This window comes from Apodemus sylvaticus, chromosome 14 (assembly GCF_947179515.1).
Source record: "Apodemus sylvaticus chromosome 14, mApoSyl1.1, whole genome shotgun sequence".
Classification (NCBI taxonomy): Eukaryota; Metazoa; Chordata; class Mammalia; order Rodentia; family Muridae; genus Apodemus; species Apodemus sylvaticus.
The window spans coordinates 43134327-43155443 of NC_067485.1; the positions used below are offsets into that span (position 1 = coordinate 43134327).

At 43.4% G+C, this 21117-nt stretch overlaps 2 protein-coding genes across 2 annotated transcripts; both read right to left on the minus strand.

Moving 5' to 3' along the window:
* Window positions 1-1978: 1978 nt before the first annotated feature.
* On the minus strand, window positions 1979-18909 carry Trim38 (tripartite motif containing 38). Its single transcript, XM_052156614.1, is given in 10 exon segments — window positions 1979-2283; window positions 2285-2358; window positions 2361-2585; window positions 5122-5234; window positions 5334-5357; window positions 6259-6497; window positions 6696-6816; window positions 8397-8418; window positions 16539-16778; window positions 18891-18909. Coding segments are annotated over 10 exon segments (1314 nt in total). The 3' UTR covers window positions 1979-2046.
* A 718-nt stretch (window positions 18910-19627) lies between these two features.
* Window positions 19628-20903, minus strand: H1-1 (H1.1 linker histone, cluster member). The gene has a single exon (XM_052156419.1). It carries the CDS (start codon window positions 20872-20874, stop codon window positions 20233-20235), a length of 642 nt encoding a protein of 213 aa, XP_052012379.1. The 5' UTR covers window positions 20875-20903; the 3' UTR covers window positions 19628-20232.
* Between the last annotated feature and the right edge of the window lie 214 nt (window positions 20904-21117).

Consider the following 21117-nt stretch of genomic DNA (forward strand, 5'->3'; position numbering starts at 1 on the left):
TAGGTATGCCGCTCCCCCTTTTGATTTTTCTTTCTTTTTTAAAATGTATTTATTTATTTGTTTGTTTTGCTTCAGCCAACTACATCCCATATAGGAAGGGATTTATCCCCCTATAAGATTATGTTTGGAAGACTTCCCTCCTGCTTCCCAGTCTCAGAGACCTGCAGTTGGTAGAAGTCTCTAACCATTCCTTTCTCAAGTCACGATGGGCACTCCAGTCCTCCATAAAGTCTATTAATTGGGCACTCTGAGATACTTAGATGACCTCGATTCCACCACCAGTTTCCCCTTGTCCAACGGTGTTGTCTGGGTCAAGCAGGTAGCCAAAGGGTTACTGAAACCAAGTTCAAAAGGACTCTATAGGTGGATTCTTTCCACATCTATGGCTGTGGATACAGCTAGCTTCACACCAGAGATTCACCACACCCAGATCAAAAAATGAAAGCCATGGATGCTGTCAAAAGAACTGTCTCTGGACACTCTCTGCTCCTCTACCCCATCCTAACACTTGCATTCATTGTAGATACAGGGTTATGGTCCAATGTCCATGGCCCTTAGGCTTGGACCGGGGAAGCGAGGAAGACAGATACAGAGAAGGTATTAGTTAGCAGGACTGTAGACCAGTAGCCCATACTCTCCTTGACCATTTCTCACTGATGCCCACTTTAAATATCTGGCTGGATTGGGAAGCTGAGGCAGGAGGATTTCCATAAATTTGCAACCAGCCTGGGTTACATAGTGAATGTCAGGAGAGCCTAGGGTATGGAATCAGAACTTACCTAATAGGAGAGAGAGAGAGAGAGAGAGAGAGAGAGAGAGAGAGAGAGAGAGAGAGAGAGAGAGAATTTTGTTGCTCTGAATGAAAATTAATATTATTACCAAGTGTGTTGGTGCATGTCTTTAATCCCAGCACTCTGGGGGCAGAATCAGGCCAGTGGAGCTCTGAGAGTTCACACAGCCGGCTTGGTCTACAAACAGACCCAATCTCAAACAAAACCAAAAACCAACAACAAAGAAAAACACCACAAACATTGTTGGCTTAAATTGTTTAAAATCTTTTGTAAGAACAAGATGACTTTTACCTTTATTTGATCTTGGTCCAAGAAATATTTACATTTTATTAAAGCCAAAGCTGTGTTACCACAGCCACCAAAAATACAAGACTGCCATCTACTGGTCAGCATGTTAGCTAACAGCGTGGTGAACCCACACAAAGCATGCTTTCTGTTAGGGGCCTCTGGTGTAGCTGTAAACTATGGAATAAAAATGGAGAAACATGGTTATTGAATTTTCTAGGAAACTAAAAATATATTTAAAAATTCATCTAAAGTATATTTTTAATTGTATAAGAAAATGGTATTTTTTTAATCGCCATGCCTCTTTTCCAGAATAGAAATAAAGTATGTATGTATGTATGTTTGTATGTATGTATGAATGATGTATGTGTAATGTGCATACACATACACACACATATTAGTGTGGCTTATAGGCTGTGGCTCAGCTAGTCACATCATGGTCATCAAACAAGAGAAAGTCCAAAAATCCAGTATTGTTCAGTACATGATGCTGAATATCTCAGTTGGTCTTCAATATACATTGAAATCCAGAAGAAGTAGGTTCAACTGTCAGTGAAAGGATGGACATTCCAGAGAGACCTGAGGCAAGCAGGAGAGAGAGAGAGAGAGAGAGAGAGAGAGAGAAATGTCCTCTACCACATCCTTTATATAGGCTACCAGCAGGAGATGTGGCCCAAATTAAAAGTGAGTCTTTCAACTTTTAATGATTTAATTTAGAAAAATGTCCCTCACAGCTGTGCCAACTGTAAACAGAAAACAATAATTGCCTTCAAATTCTTAGTCTGAACACAGGGACTGTGCAATATGTTTTGAGTCATTCAATATTCAACACATTTGAAAGGGTTATTAATTCAATGTGCATTTATTGAAGTTCATTAAAACCATTTGGATATCGGTGAAGATAAAGTTTCTGCCTTGCTTGTGAGATTTGTGGATTTTCTATGATGCTACTTAAGGCATAGGGACTTTACTACTTCTTTCCTTGATTATTTATGGCAGGCAGGAACAAAGGAGAATATTGATAAGCCTGGAAAAAGGGCCTCAGAGTATCTGAGAAAGAAGCCTTAGGGAAGGTGAAGATGTGAGAACCAGTAGTTACACTGTAAAAAGATACAACTCCAGCCTCATAGTCCAGAAAAACTCCCACAACCTGAGGCGTTTCACTTTGATGAAGGGGAGGAGTAGGGGTAGAAGTGAGAGCTTCAAGGTCGTCCGTCCTCTTCAGACATCTTGATGGTCCAGAATCCAAACCCAGGCTCCTTCATGTTAAAGCCCCTCTGCAATTCTCTAAACAGACTCCCACATCCCAACTGGTTGCATTCTCAACAGAGACTTCAAAGTAATATCTTCCTGAAGTAAAGTCCTCACAGCCCAGGACACAGGGTAACCCATTAAACCTCGTGGCAGAAGCCTGAAGATCCCTGTGGTATCTTTAGTAAGTCACTAGTCTTCCACCTTTAGACAGAGAAAGGTCAAGATGGGCTGTGCTGGGATCCAGGATCAGACTGACTGTGAAACAACCATAACCAGTCTTTGAAGAGTTACAAATATAATACTTTACAAAGACAAATTTACAAATTCTGATCAGATCTGGGCATGATTTGAACATGTAAGCCTATGCAAAATATATATAAAGTACTTATAAAAAGAAAATCACCATGCCTATTGTAAGCCATGTGGAGAGTTAAATGAATTTATGTTTCTCTGGGATACGGTACCTACCTAGTAAACAGTGGCAATAATACCATCAATACCCTCATCTCTATCACCAGTGTCATGGGTCATTCAGAGATGCCAAGGATCACAACCATTTATAATTACTCTGGTCCCTCTTCTGCCCCAAACCATCCTGATTTAGAACTTTTAGAACTGCTGGCATTGATCATGGAGCATAAAGGAGCCTTTCCCCTCTTTGTTTATAACTACATTTACACAAACACTATCTCAAAAAAAAACCCCACAAATAAATAGAAAGCACAAACAAAACCATCACCAATGGAAAAGAGAAATGAAACAATTTCCCCAAACTGTTATTGACTAGAGGTTTTTGAATTTAGTAATCATGGGTCAGAAGCTATAGACTTTACCAAGCACCGAGTAACAGAACAGAGCATGATGCTTATTCATTGGGTAGCACTTGATTTTTTGTCTTATTTATAACATGTTCCTTCAGTAGTGAGAAAAGTCCCTAAAATTATTTACAGTATACAGCATGATGCTCAACTACTGTGGTACTTTGAGTGAGAATGGCCCCCATTTACTCATATATTTGAATGGTTGCCCCCAGTTAGTGGAACTCTTTGGGAAGGATCAGGAGGAGTGGCCTTGTTGGAGGAGCTATGCCACTGGGGACAGGCTTTGAAGTTTCAAAAGATTTTAGCCATTCCCACTCTCCCTCTCTACCTCCTACTTGTTCTCAACTCTTTCTACCACCATGCCTTTGCTCTGCCATCATGAACTCTAACCCGTGAAACCATAAGCCCTAAATTAAATGTCTTCTTTTATAATTTGCCCTGGTCATGGTGTTTTATTTAAGCAATAGACAAAGTAACTAAGACACCTGCCTTGCTAACTTTGCTCTATGAATCTGAACCCTGAATATCAGTTACTTACTGTAACTGTACAGTAAACACAGTTCCTTACTGTGACCAAATACCTGACAAAACTCCCCAACTTAAAAGGAGGTGGGGGAGTTTTGTCTTGCTCCAGAGTTCAGAGAAATGCAGTCCATTATGGTGGAAAGGCATAGCTATAGGAATAGTTTGGTTCCTTGCTCTGACCAGGGAGCAGAAGAAAGAAGGCCTGTACTGGACTTCCTTTTCTGCTTTTTCTTTGTTCCTTGTTTCTAAACTCTAGTCTATGTCATGATGCTGCCCACATTCAGAGTGTACCTTTTCTTTTCCTTATATGGAGAAACCGAGAGACTGATACTGCCTGAAGAGATATTGCCAATAACGGAAGCAGGACTTAGAAGGGTCTGTAAAGAGAACTGTGTGCATACTATGCCAAGCATGCTAAGTACTAGAAAGCGAGAGTAAGAGTCACAAAAAGTCAGTGAACTACCAGATCCTCAGGTGTGAGTACATATCCTGGAGTAAATGCAGAAACCAGGAAAAGTAAAAATGGACCATTTCCGGGATGGGGCATTAGGAAGCAATAGAGAGGGAAATGGATAATAGTATGTGAGTGATCTGGTAGAGAAATGGGAAAGGGGGCTCTTTGGGGAGGGATGAGGGATATAAATACAGAACAATAGTAAAATAACAGTAAGGAAGTCTGAACAAGTCATAAGGAACTATGATATCAACTACCTTTATATTTAAAACAGACCTATAATACAAGTAATTCTGTATATATGTATACACACATAGTTTAAGTGAACTTTGTTCATTGGGAATGACAATGCTTCTTCCAAGAGCCATAGGTAATCTAGCTAAAACACTAATACCAGACATGAGAAGTCCTCTTTGAGTTGTTGCTCAGGGTTGTCCAAGAGATTTCCAAAACACACAGCTTATTGTTCTTTGTTGTCCCCCAGATATGGGAGATAAGTCCCCATTTCTAAGGACACCATTACTTCGGACACAGGGCTCAGGATCACCTGGTCTGGAACTGACCTGACTGCCTCCTCTCTAAGAACTAGTCTTACCCGGCTATGATACCTGTGAACCAAAAATATACCAACCAATAAAGCGTGCTAACCATATGTGTGTAGTAGTGGCACACATACCTTGGTGGGTAACCAACAGTTCTCTAATTGGACTTAAGATCCACTCAACAACAGGGAAACTATTCCTGGTAGTGGAAATCTAACCAACTACTCAATGCCAGTGACATCATGAATCTTGGAGAAGAACACACAACCACTGCTTTACTAAACTGGCATAATCCATAACTACAGTCTAGACATTTGTACTGATACCAACAGACAACTGTAAAAACATAGTAAGTGAGTAAGTGTTGCAGCTGGAGATGAGCCTGGCTCCTGCTTAAGATTCTTCCAGCTGTTCACAGGATGTAGAGATCCCTGAGGTCACACCCCTACCTTGGTGACATCTTAATATTGTCTTCGCATCGAAGTAAAGCTCAGACACATTACATTTAGTATGAACCTCCAGGGGACCAGCCTTCAGTGGGGTTAGCTTCACAGCCTCACACCTAGGAGAAGCAAAGGTAGGGCCTTTCTCAATGCTGCATTCCAGTCAGCTCTCTACATAGACCCTGAGTCCTTCTTTTGGGTGTTCACGCAGGACTTACCTGCTCAAAGTGTTTTTTCACGTCCTATGGGGGAAAAAAAAACAACCAAAAGGTGATTATGTTTACCTCAGTAGCTCATGGAGTTTTCCACGTACAACTGCTCTGAATATACTCTCTCAAAGAAGAAATAAGAATCATCTTTCCATCCATGGAATAGACATCGAGGAATGTTTTACACCCCAGTCTGCCATAAAGGGGGCGCCTGTTCCTCCATTGTTGAGGCCTGTGGATCTGTGAACCCTACAATGTGGGCTGCCTAAAATAAAAACCAAGAGCTGGAACCATTCTTCCTCTCTCTGGCAAGGACTGCTTCCAGCAATTAAAGTTCCTTTGCAGAGAGTTCTTGTTAGAGATAACCTGTAACACAAATCCCTAGTGGTAAATCTACACACAACTACGGAGGCTGGGCTAAGCAGGCACCACAGAGAGGTAAAGTATATATGCCACGTGCTCAACCTTAAGCTGTAACCAGCAGCACCAGCAGAGGAAGAAGTCGGAGCTCTAGCTATTTATCTTGATGGGATGGATACATCAGACATGCAGCTGTAAGTTAGTTCTGGATTAGAGACCCTGTAAGCAAATCACTGAGTAGTTATTATTCTCTTATATGTCTACACTGTCACTATCTGTAACTTGAAATCATATTTTAAGAATAAGTCTGACGGATAACTCTAGGAATGAGCTAATGTGAGCATGGTAGCAGCGATCACGCCCCTTTTTGTGACTCCATGGCCATCCAGAGTAAGTTGTTTTCTAAAGGAGACTAGTAGACATCATCCTGATACTACTCGACCATGAACCCAAATTTTCCATACCAATACTACTGCCATTCTGAGCGGAGACAGGCCTCACCAATCCCCATGCTTCCTCACCAGCCCTGTCCTGCTATCGGAATCACCTGCCTTCTTTCCCTACTCCAGCGCACAGCCTCACCTGTAGCAGTTTCTGGGCTGAGCCCTGACATTTGGCCTCCAGTTCCTGAATTTGGCACTCAGCTCTCTCCTACGTCTGCTGTAGGTCGGCCTCGCTGCCCTTCAGCCGCATCAGCATCTGCTTTTCCTCATTCTCCAACCTCCAAAGATAAAACTTCTCTTCTTCCTGTAGAAAACTCTGGAGATTCTTGAAATCAGACTTAATCGTTTGCCTACGATCCTCTTTGGTATCCTGGAGTCAACAACAACAGCAGCAAAATGCTCAAAGCATGGGAACATGCCTGACCTTGAACTGACAAACAACTAAACAAAATACAAGGAGGAAGCTTGATGACATCCTGTTAATTGAAACAAACTCAAAACTTGGGAACTACTACTTCTATTTACACAAAGCACTAGCAGAGGTACATTTCAGAGACACAGAAATCACAGTGATTACCACTGTGGTTTCCAGCTCCTTGTTTGGCCTGAGGTTCTCTAAACTAAATGCACTACCACACAAAGGACAGCCCAACATCTTCCATCCTGTCTTTGGGCTAACATTGAGATGAGGAAAAAGAAGATGAAGATGAAGGCAGAGGATCAAAACGATATAACCTAAGCATCTAAAAATAAAAACACAGATAAGGAACATTGCCCAGGGCTCTGCAGGGACAGGACCAATCCCCGGCCAACCTCCCAACCTCCCGCCTGCTTCTCCCTTTTAGGGCTTGGGGACTCTGGGGTAGACCGAGCCCCTGTCTTGCTCTGATGACCATACCATGTGCCTTTCTACCTACCCATCAGTGAGTGACACACTTCGTCCTCCCCCAGGCCCTGGCAGGTGGACCTCTGAGGTATGTCTGTCTGTAGGAGAGAACTTGGGACAGATCACCAGAAGCCGTGCTGTTCCTTCCCCTTCTCAGGGATTCCTGAGCATTCAGCCTGAGGATTGCTGGCCGGGAGAGCCAAACCACCAGGCTCTTCCTCACCCTCCCTAGGAAGTGGTCTGCAGCACTGTTCCGACCCCATCGCTGTTACTAGCTGGCCCATGGCAGGGCAAGCGCACATGTCCACTTCCCTTCCGTGTGCTCTACAGTGCATCAGGAGGCTCAGGAATGGCTGGTGTTGACGTGTGTCAGAGAGAGGCTGAGTTCCGGTGGAAGTTGTCTAGCTTCTCTTGGAGGTCCTCGTCTTGACTGCTCCGGCAGCTGGGTAGGTCACCTGCTTAATTCAGGAATTCCTAGACCTGGAGGAACAATGAACTTAACCTTTACTTCGAGCACTCGGCCATAGGTGGAGCAGGATCCTGGCTACCTGGGAGAAGTTAACCTTGACCAAAGTCAAACTCTGACCAAGTGCATGACTGCCCCAATATGGCTCTGTACAACAGGAAATATAGGCCACCAAGAAGTGACCAAACCTTCTAATTATAGGAATAAATGAGGGAGAAGAATCTGTGGTAGATGGCATAGACCAGATATATCTTCAGTATGATCATAGAAGAAAAGTTTCCCAAACCAAGGAAAGACATAATCATATAGATGCAAGAAGCACACAGAATCCCAAAGAGACAAGATCAGAAAACAAAATCCCCACAGTGTTCTATAGTTAAAATAAAAAAGATGTATTGAAAGCTACAACAATGATACAAGTCACATATAAAAAGAACAGAAGATTTTTCAGTGAAAACTCTGAAAGCCAGGAAATCCTAGAGCAGTGTGTTCCAAGTCATAAAAGACCATATCAGCCAACCTAGATTAATATACACAAGAAACATGTCTGCTATAGTTGAAGGAGGGGGGGAACCTCCCACGATATAAATAACCTAAAATGTATCTAGCCAATACATTAAACCTAAAGAAAATATAGGAAGTGATATTTGGGGCTGAATAGAGGAAGGAGTGAGCACAGCCACAAGTCTGTACGAAGTACAAAGCACAAAGTTATGATTACTCAAACCCAAAGTATCACTAAAAATACAACACCAAAATCAGCAGAGTGACTGCAATCAATGCGTACATTCTGATAACTTTAAATATTAATGGCTTCAATTCTCTAAAGAAAAGATATAGGCTGGCCGAATGGATCAAGACACAAATCTCATTTGTTTTTTGTCTACAAGAAAACATGATAGACATAATCATATAGATAGTTTTGAAGGCAGGCTTTGCCTTAGAGTACTCCAATCAAATGGGACCAGGAAGGAAGCAGGCATCACTGTCTTACTATCTGACAAAATCGATTGCTAACTTTATGACTGTTTGGAACTCTCAGGTGGTCGTGGAAGGTTCTAGTCAGACTATCAAATTTAAATCTTTCTTAAACTTCTACCCCTAAAGAACACAAGATATCTTGACAATAAAAGATCAGTAGAGACACAAACAGAAGGATGGCAAATATAACTGAGGCAATTGAAATTGATCTGTTGGTGGGATTTCTTGTCTGTTATTTGAGACATGGCTTACCTACATAGCCCTGACTGGAAAACAAACAAACAAACAAACAAACAACAAAAACCAAACCAAACCAAACCAAAACCCTCTATGCCTATCAATCTTATTTGCTACATGCGTTAATCTGTTTGTCTGTGTCTTCTGACATTAAACAACTTTGTACCACCATGCCTCGCCAAGGATTGGTTTATCCTGGTGCCAAGAGAACTGGAAAGAGAGCTGAAGAGGGGAGAAGGGGAGCAACAGTCCTTAAGAACCCGGGGATTCATGCCTCTTCTCTAGGCTGGGACCTGTTTCCAGAAGTTCAGGTGATGTGAACTCAGGGAGTCATATCAGAGCCTAGGCTATAGAGAAAGTGGGATGGAGGCCAGACTTCAAGTAGAACTCAGTTCTGATATGCCTCAGGAGAACACAGAAAACCAAAGGGAGTAGAAGGTTGTCTTAGAAAAGCATGTTTTGCTTCCTATACTATGATGGCAGCTGCTTCTGAGACCCATCGTTGTTCTACACACACACACACACACACACACACACACACAGAGAGAGAGAGAGAGAGAGAGAGAGAGAGAGAGAGAGAGAGAGAGAGAGAATTAAAACAGAAGCTCAACTGAATTTGCCAAATAGGTTGCTTTCGTCTTAAAAGACACAGAGCCACAAAAGATTTCTTCTGAAGGGATGCTACTGGCCCCGTAGGATATAACTGGGCCTTCTTGCAAGGAGCGTCACATTCCTGGCAAAGAGGCTCCCCTGACCACTTCAAAGGCTCCAGCAGCCTTGCCTGACCTAAGTCCCACTCACCCGTATTCTGGATTTTCTGAGATTGCTTGTGTCATTCGAGAAACAAAAGCAGATGCCAATGTGAGAGTTGCCCACGTCCTGAATCTTTCTAGAGCCATAGGGGAGAGGCCTCTGTTATCAGGAGAGAGCACTTTCCACTGAGGTCCCACCGGGTGGATTGCTGTCTTTCTGCAGGGGAGGGCAGACACTAGATAAGGCTAGAGCCTGTGATTGGGCAGTGGAAAAAGATGGTGGGCGGAGAGTTAGAGAGTACAGAGAGGGAGACAGAGATCAGGAGACAAGATGGTGGAGCCTATAGGAGAGGAAGAGGAACCAGAACCACGCAGTCCTGGCAGCCATAAGTATTGGGGATCTCTTAGATGAGTAAATAGTAAGTAGGGTGCATTTGCCCCAACTAGGTGTGCAGCTTGTGTTTCTATCACTCCAGTTCTAAGTTCTTTGTGTGGGCGTTTTGTGACTTGACAGGGATTTGGGACAGCTAACCACGCGGGGCCGGTGGCTGGGAATGTGAGCAGGATCTGCAGCAAGAGAACAGAGCTGTGTGGCCACGGAATGGGGACCATGGAGACCATAGAGACCCTGATGGTGGGGAAACCGCGTTACTAGAACATAGCCAGCGCCAGCGTGGCTGCCTGTTACTTTACATATTTCACACCGCACCCCACACATTAGTCACACGTGTAACAACCTTTCCTCCAGCGTGCACAGGCCCCCATCTCCAGGAAGACAATCATGGATCCATCTGTGCTCTACTGAGCACTCGCCATTTCCAGAAGCGTAGGAATCAGGCTGAGTCATTTGATGAGTGAAAGCACTGTGGGAGGCCAAGCGATAGCTGATGAAGTTGCTCTGGTTTTTTGAAACTTTTTATCTTTAAAAAAAGGGGGGGGGGGGGGCAAAGGGAACCCAGTGTAAAGTACTTAATGCAAGGAACAAATTAGAGACCAAGTTCAAAACTCTTGTGACCCAGCCATAAGAGTGCAGAAGGGCAGGATATGCTTTTACTTCCAACCCTCTTGAGACTCCAAAGGTTTCTAAAGCTGCGTTATTTCACTGGCATTTTGAGGTGGCTTATTGGTTCCTAACTGCTTTGGTGGCAGTGGTGCAAAGGGGAGGTTGTCACAGAGGATGACTGACATCATAAAATTCCTCCAAGCCAGCCAGCCATGGTTCTCTGTCCTGCTGGGGTGTCAGCTTTTGCTCCTTACCACTCTCCTGCAGGACACACAATTACAGGACTATAGACCAGGGAACAATAGCCGCTACTGTTGAGGTAGTCGGGACACCCTCCCTGGGATACTCTACGTGCCAGTGTGCTCAGTGCTTTATGGAGAGAAGGCTGGAGGTGAGGGTGTCAGACTCAGCCTCTCTATTCCAAAATCCAAGCAAGAGTGATTTCACTAAGATAGAATTATAGAAAGGTGGGGAACGAATCATTCATTCATATTCAAACAAGACGTAGATAATGAGGCAAGTATGCAAATACCTTTCCTGCTAGCTTAGCAATAAGCTTGTACAATGGTTCAAAGGAGCTGGTAAAGGGGACTGAGGGCAGAAGATGGAATATAAGTTCCTTGTACTCTGCAGTCCCCCAGGCAATAATTGTGATAGTTACTCGTGCTCGGGGCTGGGTTCTCAGGTTGCAAAGGATACATGGAGTTCATCCCAGCCCCTGTCGTGGCTCAGACTGCAGACAAATGTTAGACAGGTTCCTCCCTTCCCACCTCAAACAGTAGACTCTTCACCACTGTGAAGTCCTGAGACCCTGTCAGTGCTGAGGCGCAATGAGAATGGAGGAGGCCCCCTGTCCTGGATTCCAAGATGACCCCTTCTGACACCCATGGCTTTTGTTGTGTATGTGTGAGACTACACTCAAATGTAGTTCATCTCAGTGGAAGAGATGGAAGTGTGTGAGTGCCCAAACCAATTACCACCACCCCACAAAACACTAGCAACACAAAAGCAAAATGGAGTCTGTCTCGTGACAGCTGACCTTGTCTCATGAGGAAACAAGTAGATATGAGTAACAGAGCATAGAAGGAGGGAGATGGTTTCAGATAAGATTTCAGAGGTAAACTGGCTCCCAAAGGTAAACCCAGAAACACACTCCTGTGTCAGCTGGACAGAGGCCAGAGTAATATGAAAGAAGAGACCCTTAATTGAGAAAATGCCTCCATAAGATCCAGTTGTAGAGCATTTTCTTAGTGATTGATGGGTAGGGCCCAGCCCACTGTGGGCGGTGCCACCCCTGGGCAGAGCGTGTTGAACAAGCTTGGGAAAGCAAGCCAGCAAGCAGCTGGTCTTCATGGCCTCTGCATCAGCTCCTGCCTCCAGGTTCCTGCCCTGTTTTCCTGTCCTGATTTCCTTCAGTGTTGAACTACAATGTAGTAGACGTAGTTAGCCAAATAAACCCATGCCTCCCCAAGTTGCTTTGATCATGGTGCTTCACACAGCAATAGTAACTTTAACATAAACACCAGTGGGAGCATCTCCAACAGGGAATTCAAGTATTCAGCGGGAAAAGCTGGATGGGGTCCTCTGAGCTCGAGATGCACTAAGTAGCACAGACACTGGGGATGGAGAAGGGTCAGAAGGAGCTCTTTAAAAGCCCCACTCAGGATTGAGTGTGCTCCCTGTGAGGAAGAGTCAGCCCCAGATAGCTTTGGTAAATTTGCCTTTGCCTGCTTGAGGATTCCTTTCTCCTTCTGTTTAAAACTGTACCTTCTGTTATTCTCAACTCTTCTCACACACACCCAACCTTTTCTTTAAATTTGGTGGCACTTTTCATTGAGTATGCAAGATGCACAAGATCCATGACTCTTTTTTATCAATAATATTTAGCGATGCATCACAAATGTCTGTAATGGTTTCTAGCGTATATTAAGTCAAACAGTAACTTTCAAACTAGCACTAACCATATACCTGAAAAGATGTGTGTGCAGAACTGAGTAACTGATGCGTATGAGAAGTGGTATGGGGTTAGTGTGCTGGTATGGTGATGTATGCTCTGCACAGCATGTTATTGGTGATAGATTAGCTACTACTCCCATTGTCTTGACAAAATACCAGACTGAAGCCACTTCAGGAAAGGATTGATTTCAGCTCATAGTTTAAGGCAGGTGTAGTCCACACTTGAGGGAAGAGTACGGCGTGCATAGCAGGAGACAAAAGACCGGTGCTCAGCTCATGTTCCTCATTTTGTTCAGTCTTGAGACTCCAGCTCAAGGAATAGTGCCACCCACACTTAGGGGGAGTCTTCTTCACTTATACTCTTGGAAAACACTCTCTTAGTAGTTTCCACAGTGATGATAAAGCCAGTCAAGTTGACAATAAAGATTAACCATCACGTGTGGATCACAGCTTAAGGTAGCAAAGAGTAGCAGAAAATGCTAGAATTAATGTCTCCTGGCTGCCATACATGTGTCATGGGCATGTGTACCCAAACATGTAATAATAATACATAGTTAGTAACAATATAATAATATCACATATTAATAACAACACATCTAAAAATCATTAACCTTTAAAAACTGAAATGATATATAAGAAAATATCTATTGGATACAGAGTAAACCAGAAATGGAAGAACATAAGAGAATTTATATATAAAAAATCAACACATCAATATATATTTACCAACGTAGCAATTTATCTACTTATATATGCATAGCAAACTGGAAGATGCAAAACTCACTTTATCAGCAACTATGCTAAATGCTAGTGCATTTTAAAGATTATAGGACTGAATAAATGGGCAATGTGGTTTTATACTGCCTACTAGGGACATGGATCGGGCTAGGAAAGAGAAAGAGGATGAATTAGTGGATGGGAAAGGCATAGTACACACAATACCCCAATGAGAGCTAGAATAGCTGTCAAAAACAGGCAACATAAACCACCAGAAAAGCTTGGTCACACAGATTATGTATAGCATTGTGTAATAAGAAAAACATCAATTCATCAAGAAAGCATACCATTATATACATACACATATATGCCCCTAACATCAAAGCCAAACATTCGTAAACAAATATGAAAGGGCTGAAATTGATAATGGGAAGCTAGACAGTAGAAGCGGGGGACTTCAATCCTCCACTTTCAATAATAGATCTAATAAGTAGATGGAAGATCAGTAATGAAATCGAAGGCAACACAGGATTCTAAGAACCAGAAGCCCTATCTAGGGAATGCCCCATCCCTATTTTCATCAACTGTACCCAGAACATTCCTCAGAATAGACCATTTGGATGACCATAGAGCAAGTATCCATAGCTATAAAAGGATTAATAGGATTCATTGTGTATTCCCAGGTCACAGTAGAATGGAAAATCAATAACAGGAGAGAAAAATTGAAAGTCTATAAACAAACATGGTAATTAAATTACATGTTCCTGGATAATTAATACCGTAAATAGTAAAATCACTAAGAAAAATAAGAAAATACCTTATGATGAATGAACATGAAAATAATATATAAAAATCTACAAGGTGCAGAGATACTACTAATAAGAAGAAAATGTTCACCAGTAAGTGCCTACAGGAACAAAGAAAAAGCTCTCCAGGAAATAACTTCTATCTAAGAAGATTTATTAAATAAATAAGTAAATAAATAAATGCAAAGAAAGTTAAAATCCAAAAACAAGAAAGGAGAAGAAAAATGCATAAATGCACCTAAGAACAACAAATGTATTTTACATACAGCAGTGGCATGGATCACATATCTTTCACAGATACAAAGCCAACAAAAAAGGTCATTACTTGCTGGTCATGAGACATGCCTTTACTCCCTCTTGGAGGCAGGCAGATCTGAGTTTGAGGCCAGCCTGGTCTACATAGTGAGTTCCAGAACACAGCTATATAGTGAGACCAGTCTAGGAAAAAAAGATCATTAAGTACTAGTAATGTTAACAATAGAAACCTAGGGGCTGGAGAGATGGCTCAGCGGTCAAGAGCACTGACAGCTCTTCCGAAGGTCCTGAGTTCAAATCCCAGCAACCACATAGTGGCTCACAACCATTTATAATGAGATCTGATGCCCTCTTCTGGTGTGTCTGAAGACAGCTACAGTGCACTTAGCTATAATAATAAATACAATCGTTGAAAAAAAATAGAAACCTACTGTAAACATGTTTAGTATTTATATTCTTAAATCAAGTTAAGGGGTTCATCCCAGGTGATTTGACTCCCTAATTGATAGCTGTTGGCCACTTCCTGAATGTCCCTGCTGTTTGAGAGGCACTCCTGTTGCTTTAGTGCAGTGCACATTCTGGGTCCATTAAAGATAAAACGTGAAAGAGAAACACTACTCTTACCCCTTTCTATGGTAGAGCCAGATTTCCTCCGATTTCTGATTATGATCAGATGGGTAAAAATGGGTTAGAGAACCCTTCTCTCTGTTCTGTTTCCTCAAGTGTGCTGGAGCTGTGATCCTGGGTTCCTATGAAGAAATTCAAAACGAAGTGCTAGGGATTTTAATAAAATTATGAACTTTATCATTAAATTATTGAGTTATTGAAAAGCAAATATCCTCTCCCCCTCTTATGCATCCCCACATACCAAGTAAGTAGTTGAGGATGGCCTTAAATATCTGCTCCTTCTACCTCCACCCCCCAAATGCTGGGATTACAGCTGCATGCCACCATGCCCAGCTAAAATAAAGCCACTCCCAAACAATCAGGAGAAGATTTGAACCCCTGCCTTCTCATACTAAATAAGATTCACTAACTAAGTAGCTACGTCAACTTCCTATAGGGAGCAATACCAGACGGGAGGCAGAGATCCAGGACCTGTGAGGCGCCCTGAATCAGTGTCTTTCCATCAGCTAGATCAGCAGTAAGGAACCAAGTCCGATTATCCAGAGAACCTTCAACTCTGGAGCCAATGAGCTGCAAGAGAATTTTACTCTCTCTCTCTCTCTCTCTCTCTCTCTCTCTCTCTCTCTCTCCCTCCCTCCCTCCCTCCCTTCCTCCCTCTCTCTCTCTTTCTCTCTCTCTCTCTCTCCCTCCCTCTCTCTCTATATATATATATATCTTATATCATCTCTCTCTCTCTCTATATATATATATATATCTCATATATATCATATATATATATATATATATATATATATGAAAACAAACCCAGAAACAAATAGTGCATGTTTTCTCATATATGAAAACTAGATTTAAATTTGTATGTGTTGGGGGTGGGGGGTAATTAAACTAGAAACGGGATCGGTAAGGAAAGGAGAGGTTGTAAGAGTAGGGATCGGGGAATGAGAGGGCAAAGAGAGCTGACCAGAAGGCAGAGGGGGCTTATTTGGAGGCAGAAGAACCAGCGAACGGCAACCAGAAAAAATTAGAGGAGATACCTTAGAATATCCCGAAGTGTTGTAAAGAAACACATTGCTTTGTCAACTTAAATATTGTGTAAATAACTAAAAAAGAAGTTTGCCATATTTGGTTCTTAAAAAAAAAAGAAAGAAAGGAATCGTTGTTATGTGAGATTTCACAGTAGAATTTCGGCTACTTATGAGATGTACAGGCGGAGACGACTCCTGGGGAGCATGCGTTCAGACTCAGGCTGGAGACCCCCCAGGGGTGGTAAACTTAGCTCCAGCGAAAGGCTTGATTTCCGACGCTTCTGATTGGTCCGCTCAGACCCAGCGTCCAATCATCTGGTAGGTCACTGAGCGCCAAACGCCTGAGGCTAGACTATGTCTGACTACACTGCGAGGTCGGGGTTGGAGCTGATGGCTGGGAGTGAAGAAGGCAATAGAATAAAACAAGCTGTGAGCGGGTCCCGAGATTGAGGCGAGTGGAGGAGGGGCGGAGCCTAAATGTGGTTCGCCCTTTCTGCCTTGGTAGACTTAACTGACCTTCTTTGTGAAAGTCTGAGTGGAATTCCAATTTCAGCCCCCAAATAATGTAACAGAACTATGCACGCTGGATGTTCCCGCTTTTAAATATGTCTATGTAGTGAGACTTTTGGTTTCTTTAAAAACTTAGTTATGATATGCAAAGATGCTTTTGTTTTGATTCCAGCAGTGGAATATGGGATACGGGTTATGGGATATGGGGCTGCCCAGATTATCCGCAGCTGCAGACTTTTGACTTGGGCATGCTCTGGCAGGGGTTTGATTCTGCCAGCTGCAAATAGTTTCATTCTGGAGCCTATGAGGAGGGTATAAATGCCAGAGGCCAGCGAGAGCTCTGAAGAATAGAGGGGGTGCTCTGAAGAAGACAGCGTTGTTCCTCCTGATGGCTCCTGCTCCGGCTCCTGTGCCTGCTCCTGCTTATGGTCTAGAGAAATGAAACAAGAAATTGGAGATACTGATTACACTTGCCCCTAGGAACTCTATGCCCCTATTCAGCAGGAAGTAGTTTAAAGAGACCAACAGCTCGTTTCGCCTCTAACCTTTTCCCCCTTCCTGGTGTTGCTGGAATGAATAAGGGTGGGAAGAGAGGTATAGAAAAACCCAAATAAAATAGCTAAAACAAATGTGCCAACGTGACTGTATCTGCCTCAGGGTGTTTAAAGAAATAAAAGGTGAAGTGAAATAAAAGGAAGAAAGGCTGTGTCTCTCTGGGCCTGCTTGTATTAAGATGTTTAAAAGTTGGGCTTGGAAACGCAGGCTTTCTTGTTGCTATCGAGGCTGCGGCAGCAGGATCGGAAGTTCACAGACAACGTAAGCAATTTAGGGAAGCCTATCTCAAAATAAAATGTCGACACAAATGCACTTTTACTGCTGCTATCTTTGGAGTGTATTGGACTATAGCTCAGCAGTAAGTTCAGAGTTCAATGCCCAATACTGCAAAGAAAGAACTGCATATTAAAGTTTTCTACGTGTCAGATTCCATGCTACATTATTAAATGACTTTTTAAAAGGAAAGGCAAATTAGTATCTATCAAATGCTCTCTCCTGCCAACCTTCCTGACATAACCTTTAGACTTAAATAGAGGGTAATAGTTAAATACATATAATTACACTATTCTGGTCAAGGTATGGCTCTGCCATGCTTTAATCTCTGATCTGTGTGGTCCAGTAAATTCTCAGAACCATTTGAAATCTTCTGGAAGGCAGCTTTTGGACTTCAGCCTTTTTCTAGCTTGGGACTTCTGGGGGGGGGGGATTTTTATTCTTTGGTATCCATCATTTCAATAGTCTAGTAGGCTAAGGAGTTGCACAGTCTCCCCTTAGTGCATCTCCACTCCTGCCTAGCATTCACAACACGGCTACTTCAATCTACAGAGCGCTAGATTGCAGGTACTTTCTACCTCATCAGGCTTAATTTCTTTGACAATGATCTTGCTGATTTCTAAAAGATGTTGTTTTTATATTTCAATTCTTCCAGATAAGTGATTTGTCTCACTACTGGTTTATGCCTTAAACTTGATCCATTCCTTCCTCCTTCTCCTGCTTTCTGCATCAACTTAAATTGGATCACTAGCCACTTAACCCTCTTGTCTCTGTGACTTCTATTGCTGTGAAGAGACCATGGCAAAGGCAACTTGTAGAAGAGGGTGTGTATTGTGGGCTTACAGTTTTAAAAGTTATTAGAATTCATGATCATCATGAGAGGGAGTATGGCAGCAGGCATGCATGATTCTGCAGCAATCGTTGAAACCTATATGCTTAGCTGCAAGTAGGAGGCAGGGATGGGTGGGAAGACACATTAACTAGGAAAGATGCGCTTTCAAAACCCTCAGAGGCTGCCCCAGTGGCACATCCAACAAGGCTACACCCTCTAATCCTTCTCAAATAGTTCCTTCAATTGGGGACCAAGTGTTCAAGTTTGTCCCATTGTGAAGTTTGTCCCCTATGTGAACCATTTTCTTCCAAACCACCAAACCGTCTACATCTCCAGAATAATCTATTGGCTTTCTCACATATCATTTCTGATTTAATGGGTTAAATTGCAGCAAAATCTTACACACACACACACCACACACACTCCTGCTTATAGAAAGCTAGTTTTATACTTATTTTGCAATTATTTTCTGGTGTAGGAAAGCATAGACTTTCTTAAACTTTCTGATTGGGCCTAAGAACATTTGACAGAAGTTTGTTAGAGAAACACATGGGGATGCAAAGTTGCCTCTGCCCTCTGAGGGCTCCATCACTCAGTCTATGAAATAAGCTGACATCAGGCACATTAAAGGGAACAGTTACTTAAAGTTGGCTTATATGTAGAGTATTACATGAAAGAAAAGAGAATATCCTAAATCCTAGTGAAATCTACAAGCTTATACCCTCTTCATGAGGAGGGAAGAAGGAGGACTCAGGTAACTACCTCCAGGGAAAGAAGAGGAAATGATTACAAGTGTGGCCATAGACATTTCTGTGCCTGAGTATTGGAAACTTGGTTCCTCACGCTTTCCTGTCCAACACTTTACAAACTGAGCTATCTCACCAGATCCCTCATACACCATTATTGGCATGATTATCTCAATATGACAAGGTCCCAGTTCAGAGATAATGCTGGACTTTGTATCATGACAGGAAAGGGCAACAACATTTGGCAGGCAAAGTGACAGCAGTACATTTGTTTCCAATGCCATTGCATGCCTGGTTGGCACAGCTTCTTTCCTCTTCCTTCTTGTGCTGGTTATGGCTTCTATTCCTGTAATGAAGCACCATGACCAAAATGCAAGTTGGGGAGAAAGGGTTTATTTTGCTTACACCTCCAAATTGCTGTTCATCATGGAAAGAAGTCTGGACAGGATCTCACGCAGGGCAGAGACATGGAGGCGAGAACGGTGCAGCAGCCATGGAGGAGTGCTGCTTCCTGGCTTTCTCATAGTTTGCTGGCCCCGCTTTCTTATAGAACCCAGGACCACAGGGGTAGGGATGGCACCACCTCCCTCCCTCCATCAATCACTAATTAGAAAAATGCCTTACAACCAGATCTTATGAATTTTCTATTGGATACCTACAAGTCATTAAAGACATGCATATTTAGAACATTAAAATATTTACATCATGCATGAAAATTAAATATGCCACACAGACAATAGAGCTAATCTCGACTCAAGTGGTGGAAGAGAACCAATTTCAAGTTTCTCTTCAACTTCCAGACCCCCCCCCCCCCGATCCCGCCCAGTAATTAAAAAAAAAAAACTAAACTCACAGAATAAAGGAGCTCAGCAAATCAGTGTGTGGAGAGTAGAGGGGCCGCTAACCCTAGCACTTGGAAGGATTAGTTCAGGGACAAAAGTGGCTACCTAGCAAAATCTACAAAAGCTTCAAGAGCTGCCAGTGAACATTGTTTACAGTGAAGCACCACGCACTTCACAAGACCAAACCTCCAAGCACCCAGCATTCCTGTTAAGACAAGTCTTGGTGGGCTTGAATTAAAAAACCTATTGCATTTGAACCTTGTCTTGACCACACCCTAAGCCGAGTGCTAAAGCCCATAGGGAGCACTGCTTAAGAACCTGAGCTCTCTTCCTCATATTGGCAACATACCTGGGAGAGGAACCCAGGCCGTTCATTACACACCACACCTGGAGAGAGTAGTGTCTCCCTGGGTTATCGATTCGAAATTCACCCAGGTAAAGGATATTTTTACGACCTCGGGGAAAAGCTAGGCGGGTCCAAATTTTGTCAGTTTACTGGGTAAAGGGGATGTTTTAAACTGCCGAGGCGTCCTAACGCCATTAAATTTGTACCAATCGCATGAGTGTCAGGCTCTTTGAGCTGTGTAGGTGGCTCTGAAAAGAGCCGTTGGGTTGGTTATTGAAGAGGCCTCCAATTTACTTTTTCTTGGGCGCCGCCTTCTTGGGCTTAGCTGGGGTCTTCGGCTTTGTCACCTTTGCCTTAGCAGCCTTAGGCTTCACTGCCTTCGCCTTGGCAGGGCTCTTGGCTACCTTCTTGGCCTTCACCACTTTCGGCTTCTTTGGGCTCTTGGAAGTCTTCTTGGAAACTGCAGGCTTCTTGGGTTTCTTGGGAGTCTTGGCAGTCTTCTTAGCTGCAGCCCCAGCAGTCTTCTTGGGTTTCTTTGCGGCGCCGGGTGCTTTCGCCTTCACGGACACCTTGGTGGTGCTGGCCTTGGACTCAGCCTTCTTGTTCAGCTTAAAGGAACCAGCAGCACCGGTGCCTTTGGTCTGCACCAGGGTGCCCTTATTGACCAGGCTTTTCAGCCCCAGCTTGATGCGGCCGTTGTTCTTCTCCACATCGTATCCCGCGGCAGCCAGAGCCTTCTTGAGCGCCGCCAGGGACACGCCGCTGCGCTCCTTGGAGGAAGACACCGCCTGCACGATGAGCTCAGACACCGAAGGTCCCGCGGGCTTCTTCCGAGGAGCGGCAGCTTTCGCTGGCTTCTTAGTCTTCTTGGCAGCGGCAGGTTTCTCGGGAGCTGCAGGAGAAGGCTGAGCGACTGGCGCTGTCTCCGACATGGTTGCTGGTGAGTAAACAACAGCTAAGACCAAGACGAAGAAAAGAAGTAGAAAGTCAAGGCCCCTGCGCGGCGTATTTATAGAGCAGGGCTGCGCTGTGATTGGTGCATGCTAACGCCCGCCCCCTGGACCCGAAAGCTCCGCCCCCTTGTGCCCCTGGCTGCCTGCAAGATTTCAGAGACAAAACTCTTTTGCGGTTCTGGGTACCTATCGTACTTTGATTTTGGGCGCGTAGGGGCGGTT